This window comes from Plectropomus leopardus, chromosome 22, assembly GCF_008729295.1.
Source record: "Plectropomus leopardus isolate mb chromosome 22, YSFRI_Pleo_2.0, whole genome shotgun sequence".
Taxonomy (NCBI): Eukaryota; Metazoa; Chordata; class Actinopteri; order Perciformes; family Serranidae; genus Plectropomus; species Plectropomus leopardus.
The window spans coordinates 18,900,408-18,926,546 of NC_056484.1; the positions used below are offsets into that span (position 1 = coordinate 18,900,408).

Consider the following 26,139-nt stretch of genomic DNA (forward strand, 5'->3'; position numbering starts at 1 on the left):
ACACACACACACACACACACAGAGATACACACGCTCCTAATTCTGTGTCCTAATTCATGTCAGCAGGCTCGCTCCTCTGACAGACAGTGGCAGCATGCATGCAGGTCTGCAGCAGCATGCGCCAAGAGCCATCTGTCCTGTTACAGAAAGAGCCGCGTAGATTATGTTGTCCAGGGAGAGAGAGAAAGAGAAAGAGAGAGAGAGAGAGAGAGAGAGAGAGAGAGAGAGAGAGAGAGCATTACGCACACCCTGATCCTCTCCACACAGAACCAGTGTGGCGCACAGACAGGCGACAGCCCTCTTAAAGTGGGAAGTTTTCGCCAAAGGATTCTGTCAAAAAATTAATCACCTTCATGTCGACTCTGTTGGATACTAACCCGCCGATGCTATGGTTACCTTTATTACGGTAGGAACCGCTTTAATCATTTTTGGTGCTTCGTAGAGCCTTGTTGTCGTTTTGGTTCTTGGAGAATCTGACACGAGTGGAGTGACAGAGACTGACCCAGAGTGTTCAGTATGTTCATCTGACTTTAAATGATGACAAAGACGCACAATGTTGTACTTTTTTTTTATCGCATCTTAATGTGTGAGGAAAAGCTTTGGAGCTGCTGGAGTTACAACTTGCACAAACAGCTTTCAAAAGTTTTGGGAATAACTCAAATTGGCACAACAGATGCGTCTACATTAAGTGTTCCAAGTTAAAATATCTACTTTTGTACAACTAAAGAGGTGCATGACACGTTCCGGGACTTGTTTTTATCTCTAAGCGTGAGCTTTAGCAGGTAAAACACAAGTAGAACGTGAGACGCGACGCGCCAAGGCGAACCAGCGCGGACAAACTCACTTCTTGTACCCGTCGCTCTCTCTCTCTCTCTCTGTGTGCACAGGTAGACAAAAGGGCTGGGTCTTTCCCAAGCTCGCTTACGCACTCAAACATTAGAGGCTCCTGCTGTTTTCGCATGCACGCGGGAGTCTCGCTTTTTGCAAAGGCGTGTGCGGCGCGTTGGAGGGAGCGGGACTGGCTCAGTGCGCACGGGAACGGTTCAGATGTGGTTCAGCTTGTATCTTTGGATTACCTACGCGCTAATTGAGCCTCGGCTCGCGGTTAGCGCGAGTGAAAGCTGATACGTCAAAGTTGACTCCGGACACAAAGGCGGACTGTGCGTTGAATCGGCTTTCTTTTCCTCCCTCCCTTCTTTTGCCCCGTGTGCATGCGTGCATATTTGTTTGTGCATGCATGTAAACTATAGCCTGTGCGCGCATGAGGTGGAGAGAGTGAACGGCCCTTGTGCGCGCAGAGATCCCATCCAATGTCTCCTGTAGTCCGAAACTTTTCTTTTGGTACAAATGCAACTAAATAATTCATCATTCTTGGAACAAGTGAGTGTAACGTGCAGTTGCGGACTTTTGCGGATATTTAAGGGGGGATTTTTTATCGGGATAGGTCAAATAAGATGTGAAATATCCATACTTTATGGAGCTGAAGTTTTCTGTGCAGAATTGGAGCTGAAGTTTGTTTTGCAATATGGAGAGCATGTGTGGATACATGCTCTATCTCGTTATTTTCACCCAAACGCACAGTTTTCCCTTTAGACACCAGAATTTGACTGTTTTGAGCTGTTGATGGGATTAGAGCCAAATAGTACAGTAACAGTAACCCAAAAATACACTGTGCGTGTGTGCGGATGTGTGTCTAGTATGGTAACATAATATGGATTCAATTCTGTGTACTGGCCTTATGTCTGACATGACATGTGGTCTGGGCAGCTTTGCGTAATGGCGTGCATCAGTGGGCGTCTTGAGCCTTTGGTGGATGCCTTCCTGCTGCTGTGGGAGTCCGCTTATGTATGTGCGCGTGCATGTGTCCGAGTGTGTGCATGTGCATGCAGTGGCCGCTGGAGCAGCTGTTGCAGCAGCGGATTTGACTGCAGAGCCTCTACTGACATGCAGGACGAGGAAATTAGGACGCAAGGAAGGAGGCTAGAGAGGAGAGATCCACTCTGTAACTCCCTTTATGGGCACTTGAGTCAAAAATGGCCTCCAAGGCACCCTGAGAAAAGCTTTCTTCTCCAGCTGTGGGCTGTTGCGTGCATGTTAGAGCGCTCAGTGCAGTGCAGCTGCGGCGACTCTTTTTAACAGCGTTCATTTTGTGTTTTACTGCAGGAGAAAAGAGAAAAATTAGGAGGGAGGGGTGTGAACAGATTAGGAGCCTGGCTCATGGGAGGAATTTAAAGAAGATAAGGGTAGAAAGGGGCCAAAATGGCTCCCAGGTGGTTATAAACTGCTAATGTTACTATGGAGAGTTCCTGTTGTCCCTTTTGGCTCAGAATTCCAACCTTTACTTTTGTATGCTCAAGCTCTCCCCACCTCTTTCTGCTTTACTCTTCCTTTCCTGTTTCATGTCTTGCTCCAACTTATTTTATTCATGTCGCAGGACTTGTCTGGCAACACCAGATGACAGAAATAAACAACATCAATCTTAGCCTCAAGGTTAACCAAGCAGTTTGGAAGCACCGTTTTAAATTTCCAGACAAACGAGAAAATGTGAGGGAAAAAACAAACGAGCAACTATTGAGGTACCAGTGAGAGAGGACATTATTCAAAATGTGTATTAAATGATGCAAACTGCACCTTGGAAGACATCTCATGAGACATCTGATTAGTTTTCATTCTTTTGCAATTAACTGCTGCGGTTTTTAGGAGTATAGCGTGGTTACGTAGAAGCGTTGCTGGTGAACCTGTCAAGGGGGGATTGTGGGAAAATACACTTTCCCTTACTTAAAATAGGCTTAAAGAAAGACGTTTCCTTTTCTCCCATTTAACTTATAATGTTGGTTACTTATAAACTCGTAATGGATCAGAGTATCAGCCAGACCAGGACAGGAATTTCTGGCCCCAATGCCCCTCTGAAAATCGCATGCCCATCAGCAGCTGTGGCCTTGGTGCCCCGCTATCTGCATGTTTTTGTTTTTTCCTTTTCTACCAGTTGCTCCACCAGGCCAAGTGCCCTTGTCCCTAAAGTTGGAATCTAAACCTGTTGGACCAATTATACTGATAACACAAAGAATGCAACGTAAACATCACAAAAGCAGCTGCGTAGCTAAGATTTTTGTCTTATATTCACAGATCAATACATGAATCATTTTTGTTTATATCATGCTTACATGGTGCATATTCCGAAATAAAGTTGTGTTTTATCAGATTACCACAAACTTCAGACCTTTACGCACTGGGGCTTTTTTTTTCTGTGAAATTAATTTGCACATCACTATTTATTTTTTATCTGTTGTTTTTGTCATAATTACTTTAAAACAGAACATAATACTGGGTGACAAAAAAGTGAGTGAGGTTGATTTTTCTGAGCTTTTGCTGATAAAAAAAAAGCATTAGCTAGTTATGTTGTGCAGAGTGCACTTCATGTTACAGCATTATAACAATGGAAGACCTGTTGTAACTGCAAATCCATATTGCTGCTGGTATGAATTGGTTTAATGTAATATATTTCCAGCCAACCATTTCACATTTTTGTGTAATTTCTTCATCACTGCCCTGGTGTGTAAAGGCCTCAACGCTAATGAAGTATTCTTCTAGCAAAGGACTATCTATTGCACTTGACTAGGTACCTGAAATTGACGGGGTCCATACACAATGCACAGCGGGGGGTGGGTGGGAAGGTCAGAAGGTGCCCAACAACAGATCTTACCCCAGAGCAGGTTCACGGGTAAATCCGGCCCTGCCAAAAAGTGGATGTTGTTAGAACTCAGTAAAGACTATAGACAGGGGTTGCAAAGAACTCATAATCACCATCACCTTCAAGGTCGTCTTTCCATTTTAGAGACAGGCTATTTAAATAGAAATAAAAGAATAACCACAAGTGTGTGAAACACATTGTTGTGGACCACAGAAAAATCAATTAGCCTAAATACATGTTAAACACACAGCAGACAGGAACTGCTTTCTCTGGAGCTATACCCCTTGATCATTTAACACTTCCCCATCTTCCGCTTTGGGTGGGGGCATGAATGACCCAGTGTGACCGGCGGAGGCTGCGTTGCTTTGGATGTTATCAGAGCCAAGCTCCGCTGATACCGTGTGAACCGGCTTATAACTGCTGATTCCCAAACGGAGAATTCTGTCATTGTGTCAGCACCTGTAATATTCACTTCAGTTTCAATCAGTGTCTGATTTTCTTCTTCTTTGTAACCCTAGCAGCATCCACTCTGACAATGCAACACGTATTAGTTCATAACATTTAAATAAATGTAAGGCTTGTGTCTTCAAAACTGACCTGTCCACTTGTCCACCTTGTCTGTGCCTATTTACTTCAAAGAACAACAGCCTACGGGGAAACAGTAATGTTGCACCATCAGTCACTCTGATCAGTGCTGCAGCTTCACTCGGTCAGTCAGTCACTCATGGACAGTTTCACGTTTTAAAGCTGGCCTCGCATGCTGCAGTCCAGCTTTAAAATATGGATATAAATAATAAAATAGACTTTTGCAGTCTGAGACAATCAAAGTCAATCAAAAACAAAACAAAGACAAATCAAGTTAATTTCTTACAAAATCTGTTTTGTACAAGATTCTACAGGCAGTGTTTTCGAAAAGCTGCAGCGAAGGGAGTTCTGTACTTACATGACAATAACTATGGAAGATAATTACCTGGTTTGTTCAACTAAGACTGCTGGAGCCTCATATTAACTTCAGATAAACTTTACAATACACTGCAGGCAAAATTGCACTTGACGATTGTTTTCAAGACAGAAAAGTAAGGAAATTGGGAAATTATCCTTCAGCCAAAATTTGTTAACCACTTTCCCATGACTGCAGGATAATCTGATTTCAGTATTGATGAAGATCATTTATATCAGGCACTTTTATCTTCTACCCACATCACCGTAGTGCTGCATTTGAGGAAAATCTAGTCTGACTGGTAACAAGTCATCCAACCACGAGCTCTGAATTAGATGTTTGAAAAGCATTTTTCATTGAAACAATGAAAGAGAAAAACGTCAGCGGGTGAGACACTGGAATTAGAAAATTACCCTATCCTGCCACTGATGTTTTGTACACCCATCACTCAGCACTTCCTTGCTTGATGTTTCTGCTTTTCAAGACATTGAAGGGTTTTGTAATTAAAGTCAAGTGGAGCTCAAGTACTTTTCTAATGGATCTGTGTTAAATATTGTGTTTGCAGGACTACTCGGGTCAAGCACCTTAAGGGTTTGTATTGTAGGGCCTTTTTTTCCAAGCAGGATACTGAACATGAGTGACATTTAAGAGATATCTGGGTGTTTCTGAAGTCCTTTAAATCTGAAGATAAAACCTAAATACAGAGATGTTCTGTGCTTCTGCTATGTTTCATTCCAAAGGGATGAGAGAGCCAAAAGATTGTGTGTAGGAAAAAAAATTTGGCTTTCTTTCCATAGTTCCCTCGCTCTTCTGTGTGGATCAAGCTGTTCCCTTCATTCTATATGGTCACACTTTCACAGCCCTGCCTGCTCCAGGATGGTTTACACATTTAGCCCAGTGTTTATACGCTGCACATTCTTACGGCTAGTTAGAGCAAAACACTGCGTAAGGATCTGGTTTAGGCGGTGCACTATACTCTGTGGAAACAGAGACGGCACAGTGCAGAGGAGCTCTGTGCAGAAACACACATATACATGAGAAGACATTCATTCAGGGAATTCATTCCTTTAACCTGTAACCTAAACACTTAACCTGATGTAAACAAGTTTAAATCTTAACTGAAATCCTTACGCAGAAACAAACATCTCTCCTTGCCTTTCTCACAATTCCCTGAGAAAGAGCAGATAAGAGGTCATGCAGCTTTCAAGGTGATGCTTGGCCTTCCCAGCAGTTCAGTCATATGATGGGTCAGCCCTCCTCTTTCTGTCCATTCTGACCCGGTAATCTGCCTCTCTGTCTCAACGATTTTCTTTATCTCCCTCACATTCACTGTCTGGATCTTTATGGGCCTCTTTTTTTCTTCCCTCTCTTTTTACATCCTATCTCAGACTCCCCCTCCTGCCTCTTCGTCTTTACACTCTCTCCATTTCCACATTAAAAGGTACACTCAGTGACCTCCTGATAACATCTCCATCCTGATTCAGCTGATGACTGATAGTGTCAACTGGGATGAATTCCCGTACAAGCCTACTTGTCTTTTACTTATATACCGCTATAGAGTTGGTTGATTTTTTTAATGTAGATTATAACCTAGTGATAGATTATGTACATTATTGTCCATCTTTTATACCCACATTAACCTGCACCTCAAGATTGTGAAATATATGTAGAATACGCAGAAGAAAAGAGTCTTGTTCCTTAATTAAATGGACACAAACAGCAGTCTCCTGGGTCAAAGTCCTGGGTTTGTTTGACCCATTAATCCACCCTGACCACCTCCCTTTGCTTTTCACAACAAATTCCCACCTTACCTCATGTAACTAAACAACAGTAACATCAGAGGTTTTGCCTCTTTTTTATGACATTAGTCATCCTAAACATTTGTTCTGTTACAGTTTCAGAATGATGAGGACAGTTGGAGAACAATAAAATACAAAAATAACAGTTTTTTCCCAAATGATGCACAGATTTTTACACATCATCATCTTGTCTAAAATGTAAATAAAATTGAAAAACTAATAAAGTACATGTACCTCAAAATTTAACTTAACCACTCTTGGGTAAATGCACTTCTGCCACTAAAATATTCAATCTGCCAAAAAAGTTATACATGCAACTGCTGATAAGTCTGACTAACAGATGACTTTCTAAAAAAGTTAGCTGAGTCAGCTTTATCCAGTGTGCAAGTGGATTATATCAGATTCAGTCTGGGCCTTTATGTCACTAAGACTATTACCATTTTGTACTTATAACTATGAAACTATGACCAGAGTCAAGTCAAATTTACTGAAGAGCTGTCAGTTTCAGCACAGATTTACACAGTCAGAGCGATTTCTTGGTAATCCGCTATGTTTTCCAAGTCCACAAATTAAATGGCCATTGTATCATTAACCAAGAGAAGGAGATGATGTTTTGGCCATATGTGTCAATCCATGAAAAAGGGGGAAGACCCACATTTTACTATAAGGACTTTGGTGTTTCTCCTGCTGTCACATAGATGATTCCTTCATAGCAGTATTAAGAGAGAGGCACAGAGGACGGATTCCCCTGTTTTACATGTTTCTAATGCTTCACTGTGTCAGGTCACTTGTCTGAAAATACCGGTTGTATAATCACAGCTCAAAGACTTGGGAGCGGCCACCTTCATTTTCTCCTTATAGAATGAGATGCCTATAGGTGACACCTGTGTGGACTGATGTGTCAGGTCAGTGGCCACCTTTGATATCTGAGCCGACAGATGTTCAGTCAGCCTGAGGGTGAAACCTGCTCCTTAAAGTTTAAACCACACCACGCATACACCACACACAAAGACCCAATCCCCACTTGTCCCCTCATTTGGTTAAACTTTAACCCTAACATGAGACTAATCTTAACTTTAATCTCTATCCTTAAGCCAAAATTCTTACCCTAGACACAGCCCTTGAGGAAGTGAGGATTGCGGTTGCAAAATATCCTCAGGGGTGTCTAATCATGAGTTCTTTTGGGTGCGTTAGCTCAAGTATGAGGGTTTTATCATACCATAAATGGACACTTCATCCTTCAGTTTGGTGATAATACCCTCGAAAGCAAAGTGTGCCGATGTAGTGCATTTATGTGCTAATTGGAGGCTCTGACGTCTGAGACTTTGGAGTTGTGTGTCTTGTTGTGAAGGTCTGGGAATGGTGGATAGGCAGAAGAGGTATTCACGTTGAACACAGTGTAAATTTAAGAATGGTATTTCCTCTGCCTGGCAAAGTTTGAATAATAATTGAGAATTAAGTCTCTAACTTAGGATGTCGTAGGGTATAACGTCTGCTCTATGGATAATGAAAAGAAGCTTGATTCTTTGGACACAGAATATTTTTTATACCCAAATGATCTTTATTGTATTGTTGTGTTTCCAGTTGTGAAACAGAAAATGTTCCCATATACTCAGAACGTTCCCTTCAGTGTCATCGAGAACATCTTTAACCATTTACTGTCTACAGAGCAGCTCCGGACTTTATACCCTCTGACATCACAAACTTGAGTTTTAGAACCCTAGCTTTTGGATTTGGGAGAGTGTTGTCCATGTTTACCAATATTTTTGGACTGTCTTAAACTATAGGAATAATGTATGAATTTTGACAATGGACGTAGTCACCCCTGAATGCTTCTTATTGTTAAGGCAGCAAAAGCTCAATGTTTTCTATGGAACTGATTTAATAAACTCTGTGAAGCTTATTCACATGCTAAGGCCGTGGTGATGACTTGTTTAATATATTAAATAATTTTGGTCCAGATTTTGCTCTGGCCTCTTCTTTAAGTTTGTATTCAACATAATCCCTCTCATTGCAATATGCTGAAACAGTTATCTGACAGAAATAGGCAATATATTACATTTACCAGTAAAAAATACGCTTGGTCAGTGTATACAAAAGTTAATTTCGGACACTGCTGAGTCTTTCTTCAACTTTATTAACATTGTCTCCACTCTCAACAGGCTCCACTTGCTTCTGAAACTAGTAGGGAACAAAAGGTACATCTTTTGCCGCCATCACCCTAACGTATAGTTTGAGATGTAGCTATGCATGTAGCCATTGTATGTACAGTGTAAATCCTTAATGTAGCAGTATTAATGGGACTCAAATTGAGAGCTGTTTTTGTGTATTTTTACTTTCTTCACTGTGTTTGACATGTCTATTGCAGCTATTTTCCTTTCATCTCAATATAGCCATTTGTGGTTTTAAAATATCCTTAAACACAAAAATGTTTTGTTCCAAAATGCAATATAAACCAGATTTAACCCTATTATTGAGTTTCATGTTAACTATTCAAGCATGAAAGGCCTGAATTAAGCACATGTGCAGGATAGATGGAGGAGTAACGTGACACAGCACTGAAGTGAAAACCAGAGGGAAAGAAAACCCAACTGCATAATATGGTTATGATATTGAATGGCACAACTTCTTGCCACAATGTGTGTGGCAGGAGGGTATCAGTTTATTTACATCTAATAAGCATTGCAAAACACAAAGGAGAAAATAGGGATTACTTGTGGGAAAAGCATGACCACCTTTGTACTAGAGGTTCATTGCATGAGACAAAGAGAGCTTAACAGTCAACAGAGGTGTTACAGTAAAATCATGCGCAGGCAAATGAAACCTTCATGGTAAATTCAAATAGCTGTGTTCATTCAAATGAATGAATACAATAAACAATAGTAAGTATCATGAGTGGAAGGTGTAACGTGACAGCCTGAGTGGTTAGCTCTTTCCAGTGCGTGTCAGTGGTTTTCCATGCCTGATCCTCAAGATATACTGTATATTTATAACAATGCTGTTCCCCACAATTAAAGAGAAAGCTTTTATTTTGGAAAGACTTTTTTCAGAAGGAATACAATTCAGGTAAATTAGTGGTTGTTTGCATCAAACACTGCCTGATGGTATTCCAAGCACTGCACTTGTTGGTAGCTGCCTTTTCCACCACATTTCTCTCCTCCATTATTACCAGTGGAGTGCATTTTAGTCTCCTGGCGTACATGCACATCTAAGTGTCTGTTATTTGCATGAAATTTGATAACTTCTATGATAAAACATGTCAAACTTGGCAGCATGCAAAAATGTATTTCAGATGGTTCCGAGCGTATTTGATATTCAAATGTCTAAATTTAAATTTAAAGAATGCGTTGAAGTAAATCATTTTTTGTATGTGTACACTTTGATACCAGACCAATGGCCGGTCGTACACCAAAAGGACTTAACAATCTTAGTTTAGCATGTTAGCGTGCTAACATTTGCTAATAAGTACGAATTACAAAGTACAGCTGAGGCTGATTGGAATGCTGTTAGTTTTGCAGGAATAGCGTCACAAACCAGTAAATAAGTATTAGATAAATTTACATTTTGACTGACAGGTGCTCTATGAAATATTAAGGGATCAATCTTTTTTTAAATTCATCCTCTGGAGAATATAAACGTTTCTTCCTAATTTTATGGCAATCCATTGAATAGTCTTTTTTAGATACTGTAAATAAAAAAACAAAACTTTAAATGTTATAACACACCAGTAAAAGTCTGCGGATCATCAAGGTCAGAAGATTCATCATAAGGGAGGCATGAATGTCTGTACCAAAGGTTTTTTTTTGGGATGGTGCTAGGCAAAAAGTCAGAGGATCATTAAAGTAGGATTCATCCTTCAGGGACCATAAATGTCTGTACAATTTTTATGGTAATCCATCCAATATTTATCAAGGTTATAAAGCTTGGATCAAAGTGGTGCACTGGCAAACTGACATTCCCATCCCTCCAACCATACCGTTAGCCTGGCTAGAAAAATCTAGTGTGTATGCAGATAGCTCACTTTGGTCAATGTTAACTCTGCCCTGCATGTGACTCAGACTTTAGTATAAACACAAATAAAACTGCACTTTGTATTCTAGTTAGGACACTGCGGCAGTCTGTGACTTTGTGACAGCATGATGCTTGTCAGATATGGTGAAACTTGAACTAAGTGAACTTTAATTCAACTGAGCAGATTTTCTAAGTTTTAGCAGCTTGAATAACTAGAATTGGGACAAAAGACAGGACGCAGTCATAAAAAGAAAGACAAATGACTTGTTTTTTGGACAGAGTCCTCACAGTCTGAATGTGTGCATTGTGAACACAGCGGTTTAAGACGAAAAATGGATGTGGCCTATTTTGTTACAATTACTCAAGTTTCTTTCTACTTAATCTTGCCATTTTTCATCCTGGTGTGACTGAAAGTGACTAGATGATAAAAGTCAGTCCATGTGTTTGTGCTATTTTGAAAGTGCGTAAGTGCTGGTTTGGACAGAGAACGCTTGCAGTGTTTTATGGGAGAAGAAAAAAACATTTCAAGAGAATTTGGATCCATTTGAAAATAGGACATCTCTACTTACAAAGTGATAGCTGGCTGTAAAGTCAGGAAAAGTAGGCGCTAAAACACAAGAGCTGGTGAAAATTATAATTTGACATTGTGGGCAGCGGCCTTGCTGCCAAAACATCCTTATAAAACTGCATATTCAGAATCTTGAAAGTGAAGGTTTATTTCATCAACTTTGTATATATATATATATATATATATATGTATATATATATATATATATATATATATATTTTTTTTTTTTTTTTTTTGGGGGGGGGGATTATATCTGTTTTGACATACTGAGTACACTGACAAGATGTGCATTTGCTGCCAACTTCTTCTATCTTTAAACAATGCCTTGTCAGCACGTGGCAGTTTTGTGGGCACAGTGAAACTTTAGTATAAGCAGATACTACTTGGAGTGTTTGAGACACAAAACAGCAATATTTCAGCAGGCCATCTATTTGCCAAACCAAAATGATCTACAGACAAACTCTTGACAGGCCATAAATCATCCAAATTGTGATGTTCTCTGCTCTGAGATCAAAAAGCTAAACATGCCTGATGTTTAGCAAAAGTAATGTCCACTCTGACAGTGATGGAAGGAACAAAACTGAAATACTGTCTTCAAACAGTAATGGGTATTCTCAGGTACTGACTCATTTTATGATAAGATTCAAGTTAGGATTTGTCTCCTGGATAAAGAGATGAAAGTATTAGCCTTCCATCATAAAATGTTCACCTGGTGCTGCTTGTGTGCCATGCCATCTTTCTAAATTCCAAAGCCGTATTCAATAAATATTCCATTAGACCGAAAGCCCATTTCTCCAGCTCATCAACCTAAAAACAAACGCTCATTGCTGTAAAGTTCTGTGTCTCCAAAAATACGCACTCCCTACAGATCCCTTTGACCCTTCCTAGCAAAGTTTTAGCCACCAATCCAGGGTGTTTTTGCAGCGTTTCTCAGCAGTGTTTGACCCAATGATGTGGGTTATTTTTTACAAACCACTCACAGTGTTTCACAGTGGCGTTTGAGCCACTGATGCCAGGTGTTTTACCACCCATTTGTGACATTTCCCGATGGCTTTTGAGCCAACGGTCCCTGGGGCTTTACTATACCTTTGCGACAGCTCTTGAGATAATGATCCCAGGTATTTTTACTGACCGCTTGCAGTATTTCCTAGCAGCATTTGAGCCACCAAGCTCGAGTCTTTTTATGGACCTGCCCCTGCTTTTCCAGTACCTTTTGTGCCACCAATCATCGATGGATGCTTTAAGCTGAAACATGATGTTTTTCAAAACCACGTTCGGCATAGTGCTGTTGAGAAATGTTAAGATATCTGTGGTTTACAGAAATATATGATATGATTCAGTATAAATATATGATTCAGTTGCCAAAACACTGGAAGTGTATATTTTTGGAGAGATTGGACTTCAGAGGAATGAGCGTCCGTTTTTGGGATAACAGGCTGCTGGAAAAATGGGCTTTCAGTCCAGTGGGACATTTTTCTGACTAATGACGGCAATCCCTGCCAAGTGACCGTTTTGTATCTCATTGTGTGGAAAAGATCTTTAGATGAAGTGGGACAGAAGGGCCAACATGTGAGCTTATGCTGTATTCTATACTGGCAAAAAAGTAACGGCAAGTAGGTGCCATTAAAGATATGACTCATTGTAACACCTTTGACCTCAAAATGGCTGTTTTGGGAGCCAGAAACATTTTGAAATATTGATGTATTTCAGGCAGTAAATGTTTTACAGTGTAAACACATATATGTGCACACACATAACATATAAATTGGTTCGGGGAAGCTTTTATCCAAAGTGCCTGACAGCACAGTTAGTGCAGGTTGTTTTAGAAAAGGTAGCCCCAGTGGAATACACATAAACATGTATGTTTTAGTGACTTTTGATGACGTACAATGGCAGTATTCATACCCAAACCTTTACACTCACTTAAACCTAGTTTGATTTAGACATATAGGACAAAAAGAGTGAAAAAAGTTGTTGGTCCAATTTTCTACATCTTTCCTTAACCATGAGATACACGAGTAGTTGAAAAATTATTTTGGGATCTCAGTCAGATGATAAATAGTGCCAGGGAGAACAGAAGAACAGATCCTATCGTGAGGAATTTCATCATGACTTTTATTCCGCAAGCTCATTGTCTGCTGTTGTTGTTTACACGCTTGCGAAACATTTATGCAGTTCATTCTTTTATCACTTAGGGGAGATTTGTTCATGTGGGCTGCATGTGATACATTGTGTTAATGACTCATGTGATCCATATCTAATCTACCATGCTTTGAGAGCTAATTAATGGCAATTACAAGAGAGGGATGTGCAAATTTAATTTAAGAGCTTGGATTTCTCCCACTTGACATCAGGAACCTCATACGTTTGCGGAAAGGCAAACATTTATGTTAGCAGTAAAGATATGCTATGCAGGATTTTCCTAAAAAACAATGTCTTATACAGAATAAATCCACCTAAATTATTACTATAGACTTACTAGAAGTGTGTGGCAGTGTATTTATGTTCAGTCCCTACCCTCCACCTGTATTTTCTTTTTTTCCTCTTATTATGCTTGAGGCGTTCCTGGGCACAGCGTGCAAGTAATGTCAGGATTTTTTTTTTTTTTTTTTTTAAAGAAGCAACTTGGTGCCAGACGCAGCTCACATTTGAGCAGAAGCTACAACATCACTGACGAAGTGCTGAAAAAATGCAAAAGTTGTAAACAAGGGTGAATATGGGATTGGAATTTACTTTTGTTGGTGATACTGTAGAGAAAAAAAATGAAAAAACTAAGTTTTATAAAAGCTTATAGCTGTTATCTCAGTACAAATAATGCTTAATACTTCAGGATCCCTAGTAGTGCCTTTTATAACCCCTGTTTGCCCCAAATTCCCCCCACTCTAATTAATTGCATTGACTCCGGAAAATGAAACTTTCAAGCTACACGGAAATCACCATGGTCTTAAAAAAAGATTTTGACATAAGGACCTTCTTTAACATCCAGAAATAAGGAAGAACCCAAAGTGAAATTTACAACTAAACTAGACCTACAAGCATGAAAACCGGGGCACACATGATGCAAATTTGAACCGATGGTGTTGTGACGCAGCAAAATGCAGAGGAAGAGTCCATCCCTGAATAGGGCTTAAAATGGTGGTTAAAACGAGTCTGGATGTTTAAACCGGCTAAGACAGCCTGTACACTATAGGTCTTCGAAGATCCACCCAGACCCTGCAACCGGAGACCCAACTCAGGACCCATATGGATTCGGGTCCACATTTTATTATGGTCAATCAGGTCCAGGTCAGGTCCCATTCTATTAGCGTGGGTCTTGGGTCTGTGTATCATTGAGTGTATTACCTGACTGGATCAGAGAAGACCCGTGATCAGCACTGTTCACAAGAGTAACGCATAAGCCCAGTGAGTGTAACTTGTGTAATGACGGTGGATGATTTAGGATCAGATTACAAGAGTGAAAGTAAAGCAGAATAAAAGAAATGTTGAGTAGCAGTGTCAGCGAGACTGCGAAAAGATGGACAGTGAGTTCCAGAAATTCAGGCATATCAAGGACCTCGCATCACAACAACAAAATAAGAGACAAAAGAATAAAATTAAAAAAAAAACAAGACACCTGAAACATTAACAAACATTAGTAAACATTAGGGACGTAACAATTCCCTTAACTCACAATTCAATACGATTCACGATGCTGGGTTCATGATACGATTTTCTCACAATTTTTTAAATGAGATTACAGAAAAAATACGGCTAAAAAATATTATTTGAATTATTTCAAACAAAAACTATACAAAATACTGAATTTTCTCTTATTCTCTATATCAAATTAAAGAATCCCTTATTATATCTGAGGTAGGGTATAAAGGCAAAACACAAAATATGCAATGAATGCATCTCTGGACATTCACAATGTCCCCTGCTGTTAGAGAACCCCTTTCACTGGAACAGAGGTAGCTGGTGTGGAAACGTTTGCTTTTGCTAGAGGGGAAAGCAAAGAGGGCAAGAACTAAGTTGGGCATTTCCTACTCATTGTTGATAAGCTGTGCTCTCTCTTTGGCTCTTGTACTCGTTTTGGGGTTTTCAAATGTGCTTGTCAGTGTGGTTTGGCCGCGTAGTTGTCTTTAAGGAGGAACATGCGTAGGCGGAGCTGACTGGAGCTCCTCACTATGATGCCGGCTCACATGCTGCATCATGTTAGTTGTACTATTTATGTAGTTCAACACTCTCTTGCAATATCTGCGGACTGTTTTTGTTTTTTCTGTTATCCTCTCGCCTGAATTACTTTCTGATTTAAGGAAGCTTAAATGCCGCCACACTTCTTGAAACTGGAAGGTGCATCTTCTCGTTCAATATCGAGAGATGACTCCAGTCTTGGGCATGACGTAGAACGTTGAACAAGTAGTGACATGACACGTCAAGCAAGCATAGTAAAAATGACTCCCTCCGCTGTTCAAAAAAAGAATCACGGTTCATTTTTCATCTCACCGATTTGACTCTCACATATTTTCTATCGATTTTTAACTGCCTCACAATGCATCATTACGTCCCTAGTAAACATTATATACAGTAAAATTGATTAGGACAGTATGTTGAATCCAAAATGATAAACATTTTTAGCAGCAGAATGGCCTTTTTAGTAGAAATTTAAATTACGGGGTTTGTTGGGTACATAAAATAGATCCGAGACCCGGGTATCTCTCCTCCTGAACATGCATCAGGTCAATTCTGTAATATCTTTGGTAAAAAACAGGTTGGGTATATGTTTGTTTGTTTCTTTAAATAACTGAGTCAAATTAGAACTTGGAAAAAATGTTAAGGGTCCATTAGGGTTTGGGTCCATAGTTTAGGACCTGTGAAAACCTCTAGTGTGCACAGTCAAGATCTACTCCAGTTTTAGCTAAATATCGTCTATTGAGTCCGCTTGTAAACCTTACTTGATAAATCATTTTGCACCTAATACAGAGTTAAAGGGTCTCCTCGTGTGGGTACTGTACTGCTCTCTGCAATATGCCAAAATACAGTCAACTTTTTGGGGGTCTTTGTAGTTCTGGAGCTCAGGGGCAGTTGCCCACTTTTCCTGTTTGGTAATCCAGCCTAGACCCCTGAATCAATAATCCAGGGAATACTGCCATCGCACACAAACACACACACATACACACACTCTTACACACACATTGACGCAAGGTCAAAGCCACTGTTGAGCCCTGCAGTCTATTCCTGTGACTGTGATTCTATTAGGCTTGGCACCGGATTAGCTTCCCTGATCTCTGCAGCTGATTTGGGTTGGTTATTATAACCCATTACTGCTCCGTCTCTCTCACTCACACACCCAGCACATCTCTCACAAAGTGATCGAGTGTTCGGATCACACACTTCTCATTTGTCAACCTGCTGCTGTGTTCTGGTTTTCTTCACTCTCTGGAGAAGTTGTGGGTTTCAGTGTTGGTGTGATATGACGCAAGGTCTATTTAAATGTAACTTCAGAGTGATTTTATAACACAAATGTTGAAACAAAAGTGCAACAAAAGACGCAGGAACTGGAGGAAAGAGCGAGGATGTCTGCTCTGCGTGTTTCTGTTTGTGTGTGCGTGTGCATGTGTGGTGTGTGTCTGTGTGTATGTGAAATCAGAGTGGACCTTGTCAGATGTAGGTCATTATGAAAACCACATCTAAGAAACAAAGTGTTTCCTTCACTCTTAGCGAACTGCAGAAATCTATCCCTGCGGCCAGTCCTGCTGTGTCTGTCTGGTCTGTTGTGTAAGACGAAAATTGATAGAGGCTCTATTTCTAACTCTCTTTGTCACATGAGGACTAAACAGACGAGTGTTAGCACTGCTGCACTAGTTTATCCGACAGACCAGTCGAGGACAGACATGTGCCAACGATAGTCCGGAGTCTGCAGGTTTGCTTTGCCACCGAAACACTTCAGCAACTGGTTTCACTCAACTTCTCAGTTTGAAGCCTGAAGGCTCAGATAAACAGCGCTGCGTTTTAGTCACATAGTGTTAAGTATGATTTTACCTGCATACTGACCTCTCAGTGGTACATGGCAACCTAGCCATGGATTAGCACCACACTTTTCTCACTACAGTCCCATTTCTGCCAATAGAGGTCTGCTAAATCCTACACTTTTTAATCTAAAACACACAATAGGTTTACAACAAAGCAGATCACCACATCTCCACCAATTTTTAGGGCGTGTTATAGATGATTTTCATTCCACACAAAGAGCTAAATTAACCAGAGCTAAGAGAAAACACCTTTTGTGCATCCTTAAGGACCAGCACACGTGTTGAATCCATTTCCTTCCTCATTTAACATTTGCAAAGCACATTTCCTGTAACAGATTTTTGGGATTTGATTTTATAGCTTTAATGAAGCTGACAGGAAATGAGGGGGAGAGAGAGAGAGAATGACATGACTCGCACCAGAGACATTGTGGTTTATGGATGGGGTCTTATCTAAGAGGTACTTCACAATTTTTTTTTTTGAAAACCTGCATCAATGTTGCCTGCAGCCTTTTTGTATTGCTGCATTTCTTGGCATGTTGTAGATCAGTGAGTAAGGTAAAAGCATTGGCAAGAATGAGTATTGCATTCTGCATGTGGATCCTCATGCACAGGCACAAAAACAAAAAACTGGCAAAAACATTTCTCCATGGCACTACTTGGGGTCAAAAACTCCACAGGGTGCCTTGAAGTGACCTTTTTGATGGACTTAAGATGTTTTACTCCTTCGCTTACCAACAGGGTTTATGTGCAGTTTTCTGATGTCAAAGTTCAAGTGTCAATATTCAAAGTTCTCAGTTACAAATCATTGCCATTTGGAGCCACTAACTTTATTTTCTCAGAGTTATAAGGTGAAATCATAGGATTAATTTGACTGGCAATTCTAAAATGTTAGTTTTGGATTGCACTGCTGTTTTACTTGGGTTCATTTCAGATCTGTCATGGGTGAAAGCTAGAACTTTGATTCTCAAGGGGTCAATCTCCCTGATTTTTTATTTTTTTTTTAAATCATTGTGTTGCCTCTCCAAATTCAGATGGATTTGCTTGTCCATGTCCGCAGCAAAGGCAGAACTTGCCATGAGTTTTTCCCTCAACGGCAGTTGTACGAGTATGAGCCTCCGTGTGGATTATTGATCTGTAGATTCAGACAGAGCTGATCAGATCGTTGGTTAATAAGAGCAGCGGCTGCAGACTTTTAGACTCAGCACAACTGAATTTCACTTTCACTGCACCTGACATTCTGCAGCTTCGTCTGTGCCCAGAGTACACCCTGCACTCTGAGTGTTGTGCAATCATTGCCTGAATGGTATATATTTTCCAATGGCGCAGTTCAGCTCCAAAAACATAAAATCAATATGTGGCGGTAGATGTTTTATTCATGGCAGGCAGCCACAAACAAGTGAATGTGTGGGAAACCCTGAACTATTGAAAGAAGAGAGGGAAGAGAAGACGGAGAGGTGGTGCATGGAAACACATCATTCCTTAGCTTATAATAAATGTTTTAATATTTAAAATATATCAGGCTTTCCAACACATTCATTTAATTGTGGCAGGCCGCCACAATTGGAACACACACCGTCTGGTTATTTATAGCTCATCTAAGACCAGAATGTCAGGCGCATAACCATTCATTCTGCTGGCTCTAAAAGTTTGCACTCACTTATTCCTCTCCTTTTTCACCTATCATCCATCAATGTGATCTGATCAGCTGTGAATGGATCAAGAGATTAATCATCCACCCCACAAGTGACAAACTGCTGCTGAGGAAAATATAAAGTCATGGAGAGCTGCTGTGCTGCGCTCATGGACCTGCAAAAAAACTCAGATTTTAGAGAAGTGACACAGAATGATACAAAAGAGACACACAAGCTTTAAAAAGATGCCAAAAGATCCCAAAAACCAGAATAAAAATGAGACATGAGAAATGGGTCTGCTGTGGTGGTTTGGGCTCAGTCTGGGTTTTGCCCAAAGCTAAAGCTCTAGTGATAATATGATTTATGAGGGGATCAATCTTTGAAGAACAATCAAGTTTGTTTGATACTTATTGTGGGTTTTAGCTAATGGATGAACTTGCTGACAGACAGTAACCAACAAGTCTGTTGTCCTGCCAGGGCAACAGACTTTTCCTTCCTGGCCAAACAAGAATAATGTTATTTCAGTTTTACGCACTCAGATCTCCTTTCTCAACTCCATACAGTGGCCAATTACTGCATCAAGTCACATCGGACATTTCACGATAATATGGGGTCACGTTTGAAAACAACACACTTTTCAACATTTGTTGCAATCACAAGTAAAGACACTAATTGGGGATCATTATGCAACCACTGAAACCCATTAGACTCTGACTTGTTGCATTTGGAATTTAAATGGTTTACAGCTTGTGTTATTTGACATGTGCACTGGGAATAACAATAATCACGCAATTGGAGAATCAACAGAAAAATTTTGCCTTCTCTCATGGGTTAATGCAGTCAGATTGGCTTCAAGGTGTGTGTCCTTGTAGTGTTTACATATGTATGTACATGTACTCTTTGTAAGAACTTATATTGTGCGCACACACATGCACTTTGATGACAACATGCTATCTTCCTCTTTCGACGCCAGCTTTTAACACACAAGTCTGACACACATCGCTTTCATTCTTTTAAAATGTACACACAAACGCACACCACACCAAAGACTCTTGCTTTTGCAACCACACATGTACACAAACTAGTTTGCTCGAGGGATACTGCAAATGACTCACCTGGCTAGAGACAGCAAAACATGCAGAGGTTAATTCAATGTTATGATTGGAATTCTGCCCTTCCCTTCATTTACCCTGGGGCTGAAAAGAGAGCAAGGTGGGAGGTGGAGGACGACAAGGAGGATAAGCCGCCTGTCTTAACAGCCTTAATCACCAAGTGGGGTTTCAAATGTACTCTGCTTAAAAAAGTGGTAGGTATGGTCACAGCAAGCAAGAAAAAAATATTTCACTTTTTGCTGAGGTTCAGAAAAGAAGATAAGTACCACCTTCATGTCTATATGCCAAGCTATTACCTGTGGCAGGTTAGCTTATCTAGGCACAAAGACTGGAAACAGAGGGATACATCTACCCTGGCCAATGTAACAAAACCAGTATCTGTAAAGCTCACTTATTGACACATTACATATTTTTTGTTGTTTTGTTTTTGATGTGTAAAGTTGAAGAGGTTATTTGTTAAGAAGTTGCAGTTACACGTTGGAATCTTGTGATGCTGAATCACTGTGATGCTGTGAGGAACCCAGCAGAAGTTAACAGCAGTATATAGAGGTGCAACATGTTGTTTTTATAGAATGCTTTTTGCACAGTTTCAACAAAATATATTAACCTATACTAACTATCCTCTAGGAAAAACTTCACATTAAGCACACTGACATAAGAGTAGTATCAATCTCATAATCTCACTCACTGCAGGAAAGATTAGAAGCCTAATTCCCAAAATGCAGAAGCATTACTTTCACTTTTTTTTTTTTTTAGAAAAGGAGAGCCGTGTTGTTTAAGGTAGATTATGATGATGCTAAAGAGGGGCAGGCAACAGAAGAAGGGAGCTACGTATTGTTCCAATGGCCAAAATTCCAAGGCTATGTTAGTGCGAAAGCCAAAGACCAAAAGCCCATTTTTACAAAAACAAATGCTCCTTGCTTTGAAGTCCCATTTCTCCAAAAATACATGCTCACTGCAGCTAGACAACCAAATTTACGAAAAAATACTTGCATTGTACCTTTCTGTAAATAATAGTTAGATTACATTTGGAGATTATTTTGCAAATACATTAAACTTTACATCCTGTAGTGAACGTGTGCTTAGGTTTAGGCACAAAAAACACTTGGTTATAGTTCAGAAGAGATCGTGTTTTGGCTTAAAACACTTACATTTGGCTGCACAAAAGTCACTGTAAAAGCAGCAACCGCCAACCAGGGTTGGTGGCTGAAATGAAGCTTGGAAACACTGTAAAGGGGCTGTAAAAACACCCAAAATCAGTGGCTCAAACACCACTTATAAACACTGCAAAGGGTCAGAAAAAACACCTGGGATTGGTGGCTCAAATGATGCCGGGGAACTGAAACTAACTGCTTGGAGTGTGATTTTCGGAGACAGGAGCAGTAGCCATTTGTTTTTGGGACAATTGACTGTAGAAGAAATGGCCTTTTGGTCAAATTGAATTTTTTTTTTAGACCAATGGAGCTTCAGAATTTGGGGCCCTTGGAACAATGGCATGGCACCCAGGAGAAAGACAGTGAGAGAAATGAAAAGAGATTTTACTGCAGACAGTGGAAAAATATCCAAAGTTTGTCACAATGTGAAACTGTCACACTGAAAGCGTTCCACCACAACCTTTTTTTAAATTCACAGGCTGACTAAAGCACTCTTATACGTTTGAACTGTATTTCCACCTGCTTTCTGGGCATATATCATTGGGGTTTCCAATAGAACAAAAGTGTGAAAGCACCATTTTTCAAATTCCTTTATAATCCCTTGACTTGCACCACAAGTTTCCCTCACGTGGAATCCAATGCTTGGAAATCCACGGTGATTCTAGGAATTCTTTGATTAGTGGAAAACCTGCAAAACTCATCTTTTTTTTTCTGATTTCCTTTACTGTCTCCCTCAAAATAGACCAGATGGTAGGGAGTTTGAGATTAAAAAATTCAGATGAATCAGTTGCAATCGGCTTCCTATTGGTATTATTCTGTCTCTCTTACACATGCTCAACATTAGAAATGTTTAAACTTGGGTCTTAACAAGTTAATTGTATTTGAGTTTTGTAAATGATGCAGAAAGTTTGGCTTTCATCAGCTTTTCTGCAGTCATTTCAGTGCCACAGAAGCCACTTGTAAATAGTTGTGTAATTAAAAGGAGCTTTACAACATACCATCGATTCCAAGCAGTAATGCTGTGCCAAACAGTAATACTCGCATTGTTACCGTTTGGGTTGACACCTCCTGCAAATCTCTTTTTGGCCACTAATGACATTCAAGTGCTGATATGTCTGTTCGGTTTTTCTGTGTTGATGAATTATAATTTCCAGAACAAATACTTGGCTGGAAACTGAGCTACAGACCAGATCTCTATCTGTCATTTTCACTCTCTTCCTCTCTGTGCCGTAACATCTGGAGTCAATTGGACAGCATTAGGGCTCAGACATCGCCGGGTGAAAATCCCTGTGGAGGATTTGCTGGCTTGGCACACTACTCACTAAGCCCCATCACTAAGCGCCCGAGCTGCATCATCACCGGGGTCTCCACGGTAACTGCTGCGCACACTGTCCATCCCCACCTCCTCAAGTTTGACACAGTTGTGGTTTCCTGAACCAGCATGTTTCTGATCGGAACCACAAGGTCTTAACAAATGCGTCAGGGGATTATTTTTGGTTCTAAATAATCTTGCCTATACTGATTATGAGTGCAGCTGCTAGGTTTGCCTTATGTTACCTGAGTCAATACAGACATCAAAGACATTTTACCCCTATTGGCACATTTAATTTTTGTGCCTAAAGCCCCGCTGTGTTTGGACTACAGTGGTTTACAGTGTTTCAAGAAAAAACAGACCAGACACTGTTGGTGGTCCAGACTGGACAGCAGTCTCTCAACCCCAGTGTGTGTTTACCAAACTTGGGTCCAGGGAACCTCAGGCAACACAGTATGTCACTGGAGTCAGAATCTAAATTTAGAGAGGAGACATAGGGTATTTTTTTTTATGACAACTGGTTTTATTCTTACTTTTAATTAATATTTGTCTTGCATTCAATTGATTTACTTTTTGAATAGATAAATATTTCTCTCTACAAATCCACATCTTCTGTTCTCTCCTCTTATTCCCTTTTTACCAACCCTTTTTTTCTGCACTGCAGTTTCTGTGACTCTTTGTATGGGTTTTAACGTAGTGGCTGTCTTATTTTAAAATTCGTTCAGTTATGCAGTTGTCATACATAATACCCCATTACAGTGTAAATGACATGAGAAACTTCTTGTTTTTGTTACCATATCAAACTCAACTAACCACAGTTTTATCAAACATTTCATCAGCAGCGATTCTGGTTATTTTTCCCCAGCTGTTTGTTGGCTTAGTATATCTGTAAAGTGAAAGAGGGTTCCTGATTTTGAGTGTGTTTTACTGACTCAACAGACTGTACAGTTTAGAAATATAGAAGTTGATAAAACTCAAAGAAATAAGACAACGACTTTTTGTGCAGTTATGTTAGGTTCATCAAACTTAAACTTTGTTTTTCGGCAATTTTGTCATAGTCAAACTAAAGAAAGAACTTGGAGGCGCAAATATTAAGCACACCCCTCCACAGCCTTCAACATGACAGTTATACCTTACACGCTGATAATGAGATTATTTTTATCCAACTACAGCATCTTTTTTTTAAGCTCATACATGAGATGTTAATCGTTTTTTACTTTTTTGCTGAAAGCATATGGCTGAAACCAGCTAGAGGTGTTAGGTGTAGTATTTAACACAAAAAAAGGCTGTGATTTCCTAGTCGGTAACCGCAGGAGTTGGCAGAGCGACTGTGATGCACATATAGCTGTGCTTGAATTAGTGGGAACCTGTTGGACTAATCCAATTGCTTGCTGAAAGTGCCTGTTGTGTAACTGAGTCAATAGAACACCTGAAGACACCGAGAGCAAACATCCACCTGAAAACATGCTCGTTCGCTGTCACAAATCAGGACAAGCGAAAAGTTAAATTAATGCAGAATTCAGGGTTTATTTCCGCCACTGGGATTTGGGAGATCTCTACACTGCCAAATGATATCACAAGATTCGGATTTGGTGCCAGGATAAATATAAGTTTGACCGCTCATAATGTCTGCCTCCTGATTTATATCTAGCAAAACATTTTGACTGTTGTATGAGGGACTAAAATAGTAGGTCAAATGCCCAAAAGTCTGAGTTTATTTTCTTCCCCTCCTCCTGTGGCGTTTGACAGCAGTTGGCTTGCCTTATTAAGCATTACTGCCAGTAGATTACGAGGCTAGCGTCCCAGTTACAATCAGTTCAGAGGTTAGACAGTGATTTGCTGGTCACTGTCGTTTTCGTCCTAACCTCTTAAAATAGCTTAATCTTCTCTCACTTTTATTCCGCTTCAGCTTCTTTTTGCCTCCCTGCAATATTCTAATTAAAACATTTTGTCTTCCCAAAACCTCTGCGGATTGTCCAATAAATTGCACTATATTTATGAACCTTGGGGAGCTCTCTTTTCTTACCCCATTTCATATCGTTTCCCATTTTCATCATCATTTTATTCCTCTTATTTTTATCATTCTCCAGTTTACACTGTATATATTACAGTACCTAACTGACAGCACACATCAGTTTTTTGCAGAGCCGTAGTCTACTTAAAATTTGGGGGGACCATTTTCAATTTACAGCTTCCACAACCCAATCCCTCCAAGGGGGGAAACTTAACAGCTAAACTGACCATTTCGAAGCATCTGTTGATCATAATAATGGCCATTTGTTGAGTTTAATTGTGATTATTATTACATTTTCTACTGATTATTTCGGACAGCATTGCGTTGATGCTTGTCCTAGAAAAGCCAAATTTATATACATTATATATTGGAAGGAAAATTTTGAGGATATTTGAATATCCCACCCCAAAAATATAATTACAGCCAAGGTTTTTTGTGCTGACAAATGACTGCCAACTGCATTTGGTTATCTTACACATCTTGACCCTCTTCTGAAACTCATGAAAGTTTACCTTATTATTGTCATGTCAGGAATGCAATTTATTATACTGACATTTTAGATTTGAGTTTACAAAGTGACTTTGCTGTTGTAAACATGACTATTGTCGAACTAGAATCAACATTTACCTATATTTAAAATATTCAATTCTAAATCTGCTCTGAATAATTTATTTTTAGAAAATAATTTATACAATTGACATTAGTTGTCTTAGAATCTTGTCACTGAAATTTCCCTAATTGAACCAATTTTGCACTGAATGGAATCAAATTTGAAATTGGAATCAAATTGATTCAGTAAATCAGGCGCCATACCCAGCCCTAGGTAAAGGTATAATATACAGGAATAGTTGGTCATAGTTTGTAAACACAACACTTAAAATTGGCTTGCGTTCCTTCACTGCAAGCTACTATTGTAGGAATGAAACATTTGCAATAATGGAAAAGCCAATGCCTTACCAAGCTAACTGCTAGCATCTACATGTCCAATTTAAAACAGGCCAACTCTGCCTTGCTCTTCACCCCCATCTTCTTCTTCAGTGCTTGCCAGAGAAAGTCAAAGCCGACCCCAACTTTTTGCATTTTTCAGCATTGTGTTTGTGATTTTTGTAGCTATGTGTTAGCTGTGTGCTGCTTACGGTCAGGCCTGACCTCACCTGAGCATTGTTGTTTGCTGGTGGCTACAAACCAAGAAATTAGAGGAAAATAAGAAAATACAGGCCGAGTCTGTGCAGATAAATACACCACCACACACTTCTAGTGAGTTGTAAGTGATGATTAAAATGGATTACTTTTGTGTAGGTCAATTTTTCTTTTTTTTTAAGGAAACCTTTATATTTATGTTGGTGCATTTTGATGGCATTGGCCTGGACAATACAGGGATCTTAACAATTTGCGTATGCCTGGGCTAAATGCTCCACTATGTTCACCAGCTAGTCTCTAACTATGGGTATCTGTTTGATGCTGTGCAGGTACTGTACAGTGGGTTTATACAGCTTTATCTGACACTACTGAGAATGATTAGAGGAGTTTTCAGGTTGGAAAACAAAACAAAGAAAGATCCTAAAATGCAGTTGTATTTTCTTTTTTTTTCCCCTTTTCTTCCCTTTCATCCTCCGACTCCCAATATTGGCATTTCTCCACCTGTTGGCTCCCTGCCTGCTGCCTCACTGCGACCGTGCTCCTTCTGTCTTTTTTTTATATCAATCAGACAGATGTGCTGGTGTCTGTCTTGCTCTAACATGCTACTCCGCTACTGCCAGTAAACACCACTTATCCTTTTCATGCCCTTTACACCCGGATGTCGCTGAGGGGGGTGAGTGTTCAAAACTTTTGCCAGGTAGGGACATATTATCACCACCACACCCCAGTGAGGTTACATGACATCTGCACTGTAAA

The 26,139-nt window shown here is 39.9% G+C and overlaps 1 protein-coding gene across 1 annotated transcript in view; it reads left to right on the forward strand.

Annotated features, from left to right (window-relative positions):
• Window positions 1-280: 280 nt before the first annotated feature.
• ntf3 (neurotrophin 3) overlaps window positions 281-26,139 on the forward strand; it is a 42,066-nt gene continuing 16,207 nt past the window's right edge. The window contains exon 1 of the mRNA XM_042511514.1: window positions 281-406. Within this exon, the coding sequence (XP_042367448.1) occupies window positions 389-406 (18 nt within the window). The 5' untranslated portion in view covers window positions 281-388. The remainder of the gene's footprint in view (window positions 407-26,139) is intronic.